Source organism: Protopterus annectens, chromosome 5.part1, assembly GCF_019279795.1.
Source record: "Protopterus annectens isolate FY-2018-M chromosome 5.part1, PAN1.0, whole genome shotgun sequence".
NCBI lineage: Eukaryota > Metazoa > Chordata > Ceratodontiformes > Protopteridae > Protopterus > Protopterus annectens.
In genome coordinates, this window is record NC_056736.1 from 338,335,576 (window position 1) to 338,348,688 (window position 13,113).

The 13,113-nt window shown below is 37.2% G+C and overlaps 1 protein-coding gene across 1 annotated transcript in view; it reads left to right on the plus strand.

Moving 5' to 3' along the window:
• The window catches only part of NUMA1 (nuclear mitotic apparatus protein 1), a 3,180,433-nt gene that overhangs the window by 2,337,167 nt on the left and 830,153 nt on the right, over positions 1-13,113 (plus strand). Inside the window, exon 17 of the mRNA XM_044072777.1 lies at positions 9,871-10,114. Within this exon, the coding sequence (XP_043928712.1) occupies positions 9,871-10,114 (244 nt within the window). The remainder of the gene's footprint in view (positions 1-9,870; positions 10,115-13,113) is intronic.

Genomic DNA, 13,113 nt, shown 5'->3' on the forward strand with positions numbered 1-13,113 from the left:
GTGTCTACCTAGGAGGTCAAAGTAGGGGGCTTACAGGATAGGCAGGGGTGTGTGCATGTGTATGTATGCATGGGTGAATGGGGAAATGTGATCGGGTGGGGGGTGTTGTGTGTGTGGGACTATCACACTTCCACTCTCCTCCAGACAAGCAGATACTGCAATATTGGGATGGGGTAAAGGTTAACATGGCTACAAGAATAGACTATACAGTAAATACGATGGGAGCTAGAATACCAAACGTAGCATTCATGCCCTGGTAAACTTGGAAATACTGAATAAATTGATGGGCATTTGGAGAGGAACATACGTATCAGGCAAAGAGGTGGTGGCTGTGAAAACTGGGATATGTATATCCCATGTACGTTAGGCCTCAGTTTACTGAACATTGGTCAACCCAGTACAAGACTATATTGCATGATGATCAGGTAGGGTGTCCAGAATCTTGTACCATCTCTGTCCTTTAGGTGACACAAAGTGCTGATATTTATGGCACTTTTAGTGCTGTCCACATATTACAAACAGTGCCAAAAAAAGTCTGAGATGATGATCTCCAGGAACATTTGATGCCCATGCTATTTTGGCGTATAATACAAGGTCATCAAACTAGAAAAGCGCTCAGGAGGTAGGGCACCCTCAAAATGTAAGTGGTACAGACTTTAAAAACAGTCAGCCAAAAAAGAGGGTCTGTGATGTAAGAGCTGGAAGATAACCTAGATTACCTTATCAAAGACATTTCATCCAATCGTACACCAGAAACATAAGGTTTTGCACAGAACATAGAACTTGGCAAAGGCACAAAAAGGTGACTCACAGAGTAATGATTTGGGATATGGAGATGAACAGTAATAAAACCAGTAATATAAGTCGAACCAAAAAACAGCACAGGAGCAATCCAAGGCTGGAAATAACAGTCCACATAAATGTAAAAAACGCAGTCCAAGCACACGAACTCCACAGAAATCCACAATAACGAAAGTTGTAAAAATGACCAAATCGATTTATTAGGATATAAAACTGGCAAGTGCTTTCACCCAACAGGGCTTCTTCAGACCAAAAACATCTTTACTAATGCAACACATGAATATATATATATATATATATATATATATATATATATATATATATATATATATATATATATATATATATATATATATATATACACCTGTCAATTAATCAAAACTATGAATCACATCCTATAATCTAAAAATGCACATATATAAAATATAAAAAGTAGAAAGTATATACTTATTAAAATACTCTATCAAAAATCATATGAGCATTTCATATACAATAATTCTTATGAAAAATATTTCATATAAGATTTCACAACACTATATATAAAAAGTGAAAAATGTAATTTACAATTCTTCTCTAACCTTCAATTTCCTGTTCTTTAACATAGGTCTTATAGGTACTTTATCATTCAAGCCTGTTTTTTTATCAGCCCTCAGCCTAATGATCCACTTCAACTCACACGTTTCCGTGTAATTCCTAACATCTCCCCCCATTACTAGGTGTATTAACTTGTAACACCAAGAACCTAAAGCTATGCTGTTCATTAGTTTCCAGCACATGTTTAGACAGAGCATTGTCAGTAGATTTAATACGAATGTTATACGTATATTCTCTAACCCTGTCTCTTAACCGCCAATCTATCTTACCAACATAAAACATGGAGGATAATGTGCAACTAGCCAAATAAACAACATGCTCAGACAGGCAGTCTGCTTTGACCCTGAACTTAAAGCATTGTTGAGTGATCGGATGTGTAAAGATGGCAGTACTATCTATATACACACAAGTTACATCTATTGCATGGTAGAGTACAACACTGTGAGGACTCACTCAAAGAACTGTTAGAGTCCTTAGGATAACACACTAATCTCTGCAGATTCATCCTGTTCCTATAGAGAAAGCGGGGTCGGTTTCCTACCACATCCCTAATATTGGAGTCTACAGTAAGGATTCCCCAATTCTTAGAGAATATATCTCTGATGCTGTTAATGTCCTGTGTATAAAAAATGGATACCTTAACTTCTGTTCTCTGCGAGAGCTCATTCTCAGGGTCACTATTTCTACAATTAATCCTACTTCTGTCTACAAAATACGGACAGGCGCTACCTTCCCTCATGAGGTCAACTCTTTTAAAACCTTCCATCACTTCTTCTAACTTATAAGATCTATTAGCCTATCTTTCAAATTCAGCAGCACACTCAAATCCCTCAGTGATGGGGTTAAGACGTGAGGCTCGCATAGCTTGTCCTCTGATAGCATTTTTGAACACAAAGTTAGGGTGCATACTCTCTCTATGTAAAAGTGTATTCTTATAGCACGATTTTCCAAATACTCCTGTGTTCAACATGCCCATAGTTATGCTATCTTTCTGGATGTAGGTCACCTTATTGAAAAGAAAAATATTGTTCTCTAGTATAACCTCCAAAAGGGAACACAATAGATTAATATAAGGAATGATGTAACTAGTGTTACGTCCCACAAGTAAGCTAGCAAGTATGGCTGGTGCAATCGGCCAAACAAACTTAGTAGATACTCAAAGAAAGCCAGCACCAAAAGGACCAAAATAGTATTTTAATAATATCACATTCCAGACCAGATTTGGCAAATAGCCTTCATCAGTGATATCCATAAACATACTGAATGATTTAAATACACACAGTGTCCAATAATTTCCTCTGACATCACTTCCACCATAATTAGTGCAAAAAACCTTTGAAAATACAAAAAGAAAGACAAATGAATACATCACATTTTGTCATTCAAACCAGGTGAGAATAACCCCCCTAATTTAATAATCCATTTCCTTTCTTTTTGATTCAAAATAGACTGCCATCCTGTTTTAAAGGCTCTATTGCCCATGGCCTTATCAATTACTGCAAAAGTATACCTAGCTGTAGTGTGTACTTGAGAATGTCTGTAAAAGGGATTTGTGATTCTTTGGTTTCGTATGTCACTTAGATGTTCAGACATGTGACAATGCAAAGATCTCGATGTCTGTCCCCACATAAAAGGCAGAGCAAGTGCAGCTGACCAAATAAACCACCCAGTCCGACCCACGATTAGTGAAACAACGTATATCAAAAAATAGGCTCGTATTTTTACTTGTAAATTGTTTAGTCTTAAGCATGTGTTTGCAGAATACACAATGTCCACAGGGATATGAGCCCACAAGCCTATCTCCTGTGATTGTTAGTTGTTGTCCTTCCTGATCCCCTCTATGGATCTTCTTGAATTGGGCAAAATAAGAACCCAGAGTTTTTCCTTTTCGGAAAGAAGATTGACACCTCTAAGGTAAAATGGAGCCCAATTCATCACTGGATGTAAGACTATTCCAATGTTTATAAATTACATTTTTCAATAAACCCACATTCCTGCCATATGTTGTTGCCATCCGTATAGTATCTGACCCCTGTCTATGCTCTTTAGGTCTATATTGCAACAGTTCAGATCTCTGTCGGTTAGTAGCCCATCTGCTAGCTCCAATAACATTACTCCCTCTATATCCCCTGTCAAAAAATCTGTTACTAATATCCTGTTTAGAGGTAGGATAGTCTTCTTCAGAACAAATTCTTCTGATCCTCAGAAATTGAGACTTTGGGATAGTCCTGATAGTGTGCCTTGATTGTAGGCTAGATGCATACAACAAATTATTATATTGCGTTTTTTTTCTGTATACTGAGGTGCATAATGTGTGATCTGAAAGACGCAAAATCCTAACATCAAGGAAATTAATTTCCTCCCTACTATACATTAAAGTAAATTCCATACCCCACTTGTTTTCATTAATATATTGCACAAATTCCATAAGATAATCAATGTCTCCTCGCCAGACTAGCCAACAATTGTCCAGGAATCTTCTCCATAAGTCAATTTCCGGCAAGAAAATGTTATGGTCATCATTGTAAATGATCTGTTCTTCTACATAACCCATGAACAGATCAGGATAAATAGGGGCAAAAGATGCCCCATAGCTGTACCTTGGGTTTGCCAATAACACTCATCCTTGAAATAGAAGACATTTTTGTTTAAGACATGTTCTGTCAAGCACACAAGCAGTGTGTTAAATCCTGGAGTATAAAGTTCTACCCTGTTAAGCCAATACTCCAAGGCTTGCAAGCCTGCCCAGTGAGGAATACTGGTATAAAGTGACTTGACATCTAGAGTGCACATCAACCAATTGGGCTCCAACTGGGAATCAGACACTATCTGTAGGAATTCAGTTGTATCTTTGATTCTAGCTCTAACATGTTGCAATGCCTGTAAATATTGGGTCGAGAACATAGACAAAGGCTCAGTAAGAGAACTTATTCCTGACACAATTGGTCCTCCAGGGGGTTTATTAAGATCTTTGTGAATTTTAGGCAGAAGGTATAGGTATTGCTTACCAGGCTCCCTTACAGTAAGGTGTTGTCTAACTCGTTCACTGATGATACCTTCATCCACTGCTTTTTCCAAAAATTCATCAATTGCTTTCTTAAAATTAGGGGTGGGTCAATAGGCGTGTTCATATAGTGCTGAGGGTTAGTGAGTTGACCATTTCCCTCAGCCCAGTAATAACTGGAATCCATGACTACTATTTCCCCACCCTTATCAGCCAGTAGGATGGTAATCTCAGTGTTTTCCTGGAGTTCCTTAAGTGCATGTTGCTCCCCTTTGGACAGATTATGTCGCAATACCTGAAAAGGACACAACTTAAAATGTATATCTTTCAAAACTGCTTGTTGAAAGATGGCCACGTTTATTCATAGGTGGGGCGAAACTGGATTTGTGAAAATGGAATTCAGTAGATCTTTGAGGTGCATCCTGTGTACCAAAAAATAATTTCAAATTCAGTTTTCTACAAAAAGCTGTAATGTCATTAACCAAATAAATTTCATCAATGAAAAAGCCAGGAATGTAATTCAACCCTTTATTGAGAAGTTGAGTCTCATCTGAAGACAATGTATGTTTTGAGATATTGTGTACATTGGAATACTCATTTGTTATTCCACCATTGATTGTAACAGATTTTCTATAGTGTCTACCCTTGTGATTGTGTCCCTACCCCTAAAGGGTGATCCTGAACCCTCCCCTTCTTAGATTCTGGGGAATCGCTGACATAAATGCTGTCAGTGTCAGTAGTCGAGGATTCCTCTCCTGAAGTGCTAAAACCATGACCTATTTTTTTTTTTTTTTAAGAATAGAGCGAGCGCTTTTTCTACGGGTATGTGACCCATATTGATTAACCTCTGTAAACCCAATGCTCTTCTGGGATTCAAAAGGCCTGCTCTTGACATAGTCCTCCACATCCCTGTTAAATTTGCGCAACTTCTTTTCTTTTGTTTGGTTTTCAAATGATAAAAGCTCCCTAGAGAGTTTGCTCAAGTTGTCAGTGTATGGTGAGTGGCCCTCAAAATCCTTCACTTCCTCACACAATCTTTTGACATCATTCATATTCTATTTCACAATCCTTTCATAATAGGAAGTCAATGTTAACAAAGGCCATAGATGCCTTTTGTTGTGCCATATTCCACTCTTTGAGCAAAATATCATCAGGTTTACTCACCAAAAGCTGAATTTTAACCCTTAGCCCCCTCAGTGTAATATTTCTGTTCTGGTAAGCCTTGAACAGTTTTAGATGCCAAATATTTGTGCTTAAGGTTTTCGTATTTTTGCCTATTTTGCTGAAGAGCAAGTTACAGCCATCAACTGGATCAACCTGGCCTATTTCAGTTGTGCCATCACTTTTAGAACTCAGACTGAACACTCTAATGTCATCCCAGTCAGCACAAATGCCCAACAGTGTGTTGTTCAAATACATGACAATAAGCACCTAACTTGCACAACAATGAACAGAAAGGCTACTCAGAACACAGATAGTGCGAATAAAGGCAGAACAAGGGAAGAAAGCTGAGGAACCAGCCACACACCAACCACCCAGCAAAGATCCAGGGATTCACTTCAAAGTTCACTTAAACTATATGTTGCTCAAAAAAAAAAAAAAAAACATCTGACAGTGGTGACTGAACAGACAAAGTGCAAAAAGCCCAATAAAGCCCTGAAATATTTTTTAGAGCAGTAGTTTCAGAGAGTATATGTACTTCCTCCATATAACTGACACTGCATAAACATACCTAGTATGACATTATCCCAAATTATCCAAAACAAAAATGTAAACATACCTATAGGTACATTAATAATGCCAGATAATATGGCTACAGTAAATTTAGTTAAATCCCAATTAGGGTATATTCACATATAATCGAACATTCAAAAGGCAGTTATACATTTACAAACTTCACACAGTGAGATATTTTGCTTTTTGTGGACAAGATGAATGTGTGTCCAGAATACATATGTGACCATATATCACAGCCTATATATTCTTCACGGTATAAAACTTTGTACATTAACAAGAACAGTAACCCCTTTATAAATTGTCCATTTACAAGGAATCCAAATCCCTGGCACCCTAGACAATTACGCACTACTATTTCCGAGTGTGGCAATTAGTTAAATCATACACTAGGTACATACAAATAGAAATCAAGAACAATAATTCTATTTGCATTGGTCTACTCCCAACTATAAAAATTTTACTTCCCAATGTGGGGTCAATCAAAGTTAGTTAAGGCATCCACTGAATACATGCAACTTACAAAATTCGGTCTATAATTTCCTAAAATGCTTGTCATTAAGAGGTGTAACAGTTTACTACAACAATCCAATGGTTTCATATATCCCTTCAGGTAGAAACAGGAACATACCCTGAATAATCTCAATCAATAAACCATTTAAGGGTCAGTTTCTGCATCTTACAGAATTCTAACAGTGAAAAATTTTTACTTTTTAGGGACAACCTATCTAAATACATATCCAAGTCAAATAGACAAAAATGTAGTCAAAATTGTCCAGTATCTATAAATCCTAACTAATATATTCTTCACATTATAGAACTTAGTTCTTTAACCAGAGTAGTGGCTCCTTTACAAAATGTCTAAATCAATGGCAAATGGTATGACTTACAAAAAACATCCAGCAATTACATACATCCCTTCCAGTAATCACAATAATTTAATCCAGCAGTTTCATACATCCCTTTTAATACTCACAATAATATGCCCAGAAATTTTAAATGTTTGTGCACTAGTAGGATTGTAAATCAACAGTTTATGGTGGTCATCATTCAGCAGATGAGCTTTTCAGTCGAAAGGGTGCAATATAACTCTTAATATATGTATGTGCTTTTTCTATCTTTTTACAACTTTTTTGGTCATTTGCTTTTTGACCGACTATCGTTTCTACATACGCCACCTAGTCTGATCTACATGTTTGATGCTCTTTTTGGATGCAGTTCCATTGTAGGTGGTGTTTTTTTTCTACAAGGGTTGACAGCAATGAAGAATATACACATTTTGGGACACTAACATTGTTATGGACCCATGAATACAACTTTGTAATGTCATTTTGTATGGCATCTTTTTTCAGGGCATATTATTGAGCGCATTATAAGGGATGTATGAAACTGTTGGATTGAATTATTGTTGGATGTTTTTTGTAAATCATTATACTATTTGCCATTGATTTAGACATTTTGTAAAGGAGCCACTGCTCTGGTTAAAGAACTAAGTTCTATAATTTGAAGAATATATTAGTTAGGATTTATAGATATTGGACAATTTTGACTATATTTTTGTCTATTTGACTTGGATATGTATTTAGTTAGGTTGTCCCTAAAAAAGGAAAGATTGTTCACTGTTAGAATTCTGTAAGATGCAGAAACTGCCCCTTAAATGGCTTATTGGTTGAGATTATTCAGGCTATGTTCCTTTTTCTACCTGAAGGGATATATGAAACCATTGGATTGTTGTAGTAAACTGTTACACCTCTTAATGACAAGCATTTTAGGAAATTACAGAGCAAATTTTGTAAGTTCCATGTATTCAGTGGATGCCTTAACTAACTTTGATTGACCCCACATTGGGAAATAAAAATTTTATAGCTGTGAGTAGACCAATGCGAATAGAATTATTGTTCTTGATTTCTACTTGTACATACCTAGTGTATTATTTAACTACTTGCCACACTCGGAAATAGTAGTGCTTAATTGTACAAGGTGCCAGGGATTTGGATTCCTTGTAAATGGATAATTTATAAAGGGGTTACTGTTCTTGTTAATGTACAAAGTTTTATACAGTGAAGAATATATAGGCTAAGATATATGATCACATATGTGTGTTCCGGACACACATTCAACTTGTCCACAAAAAGCAAAATATCTCACTGTGTGAAGTTTGTAAATGTATAACTGCCTTTTGAATGTTTCATTATATGTGAATATACCCCAGTTGGGATTTAACAAAATTGACTGTAGCCATATCATCTGACATTATTAATGTACCTATAGGTATGTTTACATTTTTGTTTTGGATAATTTGGGATAATGTCATACTAGGTATGTTTATGCAGTGTCAGTTATATGGAGGAAGTACATATACTCTCTGAAACTATTGCTCTAAAAAAATTTCAGGGCTTTATTGGGCCTTTTGCACCTTGTCTGTTCAGTCATCACTGTTGGCTGTTTTTTTGAGCAACATATAGTTTAAGTGAACTTTGAAGTGAATCCCTGGATCTTTGCTGGGTGGTTAGTGTGTGACTGGTTCCTCAGTTTCCTTCCCTTGTTGTGCCTTTATTCGCACCATCTGTGTTCTGAGTAGCCTTTCTGTTCATTGTTGTGCAAGTTAGGGGCTTATTGTCATGGATTTGAACAACATACTGTTGGGCCTTTGTGCTGACCGGGATGACATCAGAGTGTTCGGTCTGAGTTCTAAAAGTGATGGCACAATTGAAATAGGTCAGGTTGATCCAGTTGATGGCTGTAACTTGCTCTTCAGCAAATTAGGCAAAAATGCAAAGACCTTACACACAAATATTTGGCATCTAAAACTGTTCAAGGCTTACCAGAACAGAAATATTACACCGAGGGGGCTGAGGGTTAAAATTCAGCCTTTGGTGGGTAAACCTGATGCTATTTTGATCAGAGTGTGGAATATGGCACAACAAAAGGCATCTATGGCCTTTGTACATATTCACTTCCTATTATGAAAGGATTGTGGAACAGAATATGAATTATGTCAAAAGATAGTGAAGGATTTTGAGGGCCAGTCACCATACACTGACAACTTGAGCAAACTCTCTAGGGAGCTTTTATCATTTGAAAATCAAACAAAAGAAAAGAAGTTGCGCAAATTTAACAGGGATGTGAAGGACTATGACAAGGGCAGGCCTTTTGAATCCCAGAAGAGAGTTAGGTTTACAGAGGGTAATCAATATGGGTCACATGCCCATAGAAAAAGAGCTCGCTCTATTCTTAAAAAAAAACAGGTCATGGTTTTAGCACTTCAGGAGAGGAATCCTCGGCTACTGAGACTGATAGCATTTATGTCAGTGATTCCCCAGAATCTAAGAAGGGGTGGGTTCAGGATCACCCTTTAGGGATAGGACACACAGGAGGGGACACAAGCACAAGGGTAGACACTATAGAAAATCTGTTACAATCAATGGTGAAATAACTATTCCAATGTACACAATATCTCAAAACATACATTGTCTTCAGATGAGACTCATCTTCTCAATAAAGGGTTGAACTACATTCCTGGCTTTTTCAATGATGAAAATTATTTGGTTAATGACATTACAGCTTTTTGTAGAAAATTGAATTTGAAATTATTTTTTGGTACACAGGATGCACCTCAAAGATATACTGAATTCCATTTTCACAAATTCAGTTTCGCCCCACGTATGAATAAACATGTGACCATCTTTCTACAAGCAGTTTTGAAGGATATACATTTTAAGTCGTGTCCTTTTCAGGTATTGAGGCATAATCTGTCCAGAGGGGAGCAACATGCACTTAAGGAACTCCAGGGAAACACTGAGATTACCATCATACCGGCTGATAAGGGTGGAGCAATAGTAGTCACGGATTCCAGTTATTACTGGACTGAGGGAAATAGGCATCTCACTAACCCTCAGCACTATATGAACATGCCTATTGACCCCACCCCTAATTTTAAGAAAGCAATTGATGAATTTTTGGAAAAAGTGGTGGATGAAGGTATCATCAGTGAATGAGTTAGACAACACCTTACTGTAAGGGAGCCTGGTAAGCAATACCTATACCTTCTGCCTAAAATTCACAAAGAACTTAATAACCCCCCCCTGGAAGACTGATTGTGTCGGAAGTAGGTTCTCTTACTGAGCCTCTATCTATGTTCTTGACCCAATATTTACAGCCATTATTGCAACATGTTAGAGCTAGAATCAAAGATACAACTAAATTCCTACAGATAGTGTCTGATTCCCAGTTAGAGTCCAATTGATTGGTGTGCACTCTAGATGTCAAGTCACTTTATACCAGTATTTCTCACTGGGCAGGCTTGCAAGCCTTGGAGTATTGGCTTAACAGGGTAGAACTTTATTCTCCAGGATTTAACACACTGCTTGTGTGCTTGACGGAACATGTTTTAATCAAACATGTCTATTTCAAGGATGAGTGTTATTTGCAAACCCAAGGTACAGCTATGGGAGCATCATTTGCCCTTATTTATGCTGATCTGTTCATGGGTTATATAGAAGAACAGATAAGTTACAATGATGACCATAACATTTTTTTGCCGAAAACTGACATATGGAGAAGATTCCTGGACGATTCTTGGCTAGTCTGGCGAGAAGAAATTTACTATCTTATGGAATTTGTGCAATATATTAAAGAAAACAAGTGGGGTATGGAATTTACTTTAATGTACAGTAGGGAGGAAATTAATTTCCTTGATGTTAGGATTTTGTGTCTTTCAGATCACACATTACGCACCTCATTATGCAGAAAATACCCACAATATAATAATTTGTTATATGCGTCTAGCCTACATCCTAGGCACACTATCCGGAATATCCCAAAGTCTCAATTTCTGAGGATCAGAAGAATTTGTTCTTCTGAAGACTTTCATACCTCTAAACAAGATCTTACTAACAGATTTTTTTGACAGGGGCTATAGAGGGAGTGATGTTACTGGAGCTAGCCATTGGGCTACTAACCAACAGAGATCTGAACTGTTGCAATATAGACCTAAAGAGCATAGACAGGGGTCAGATACTATACGAATGGCAACAACATATGGCAGGAATGTGGGTTTATTGAAAAACGTAATTTATAAACATTGGAATAGTCTTACATCCAATGATGAACTGGGCTCCATTTTACCTGAGAGGTGTCAATTTTCTTTCCGAAAAGGAAAAACCCTGAGTTCTCATTTTGCCCATTTCAAGCAGATCCATAGGGGGGATCAGGGAAGACAACAGCTAACAATCACAGGAGATAGGCTTGTGGGCTCGTATCTTTGTGAACATTGTGTATTCTGCAAACACATGCTTAGGAATAAACAATTTACAAGTAACAATACAAGCCTATTTTTTGATATACATGTTTTCGCTAATTGTGGGTCGGACTGGGTGGTTTATTTGGTTAGCTGCACTTGCTCTGCCTTTTATGTGGGGAAGATGTTGAGATCTTTGTGTTGTTGCATGTCTGAACATCTAAGTGATATACGAAACCAAAGAATCACAAACCCCTTATACAGACATTCTCAAGTACACACTACAGCTAAGTATACTTTTACAGTAATTGATAAGGTCATGGGCAATAGAGCCTTTAAAACAGGATGGCACTCTATTTTGAATCAGAAAGAAAGGAAATGGATTATTAAATTAGGGTGGTTATTCTCACCTGGTTTGAATGACAAAAAGTGATGTATTCTTTTGTCTTTCTTTTTGTATTTTCAAAGGTTTGTTGCACTAATTATGGTGGAAGTGATGTCAGAGGAAATGATTGGACACTGTGTGCATTTAAATCATTCAATATGTTTATGGATATCACTGATGAAGGCTATTTGTTGTAACTAGTGTTACCCCTCAAACATCTATGTATGCTCTCAATTCCTTCAATATTAGGAATAACTGTAAATAGTGATTGTACATCTAACGTCACTAACCTGTATGGAAAATTACTAGGTATAGTTACCATTTTAGTATATAGTCTCAGCAAGAACTGTTTAGTGTCTTTCAATGTATGTGGGTATTTCTCCACTACTGGTCTTAAACAGTTCTCAAGGTACAATGACAACAGTTCGGTCACCCAACCTCTGCCTGCCACAACACGCCTCATAGGGGAGTGTACAGGATCTGTATGGACTTTCAGTAGTCCTTGTATTATAGGTATTAGTGGATTATCAACTTTTAAAAACTGAAACAACTCTATGTTAATACTACTACTTCTGAATAGGTTTTCTGACATATCTAAAATTCTCAAAACGCGCACCTCTACATCTTCTATCTGTATGGTGGAATAAAACCTATTATCACTTAACATAATGGTCATGGTATCATAATAGTTTATTTTATCCATTACAACCACTGGTCCACCCTTGTCTGCAGGCCTAATAACAAGTGTTTCATCATTCCTAAGCCTGTTCAATGCTGTTCTAAGTCTGGTGGATAAATTACCATACCATCTCTTTCGACCATTATCACTATTTAACTTATGTAGATCTTCTTCCACCATTTTAGTAAAGGCTTCTAATAGTGGGTGCAAGTTCGACACATAGGAACTAGGTTTCCTGAATACAAAACCCTCCTTATCCATAAATTGGTTACCAAAATCTAATCTAAGCTGTACATTACGGCTAAATAATTTAGCATCCATCACTGTGTCTGTTAAATCACTTTTCATTGAAGGTATAAAGGATTAACCTTTATTTAAAATTTCTACTTCATCTGGGGATAATGTCCTACTGGAAATATTCCAAACTAATGTGTGGGTACTCGCTCCCACATTTTCTTGAGGGTTGGCCCTGTATGCTCTTCCCCTGAGACCTTGCGTTTTTGTCTCCCTCTGCTCATAGATCTGGCTCTCCCTCCCCTGTGAAAATCACTGATAGTGAAAGGGGTCGGACCATTCTTCTCAGCATGTTTATTAAGTGTAGGAACCTTCCTTTTCACTGAAGGGTCCCCATCTATCAATCCCACCCCATTCATATGTGGCTCTGCTACAACTGGCCC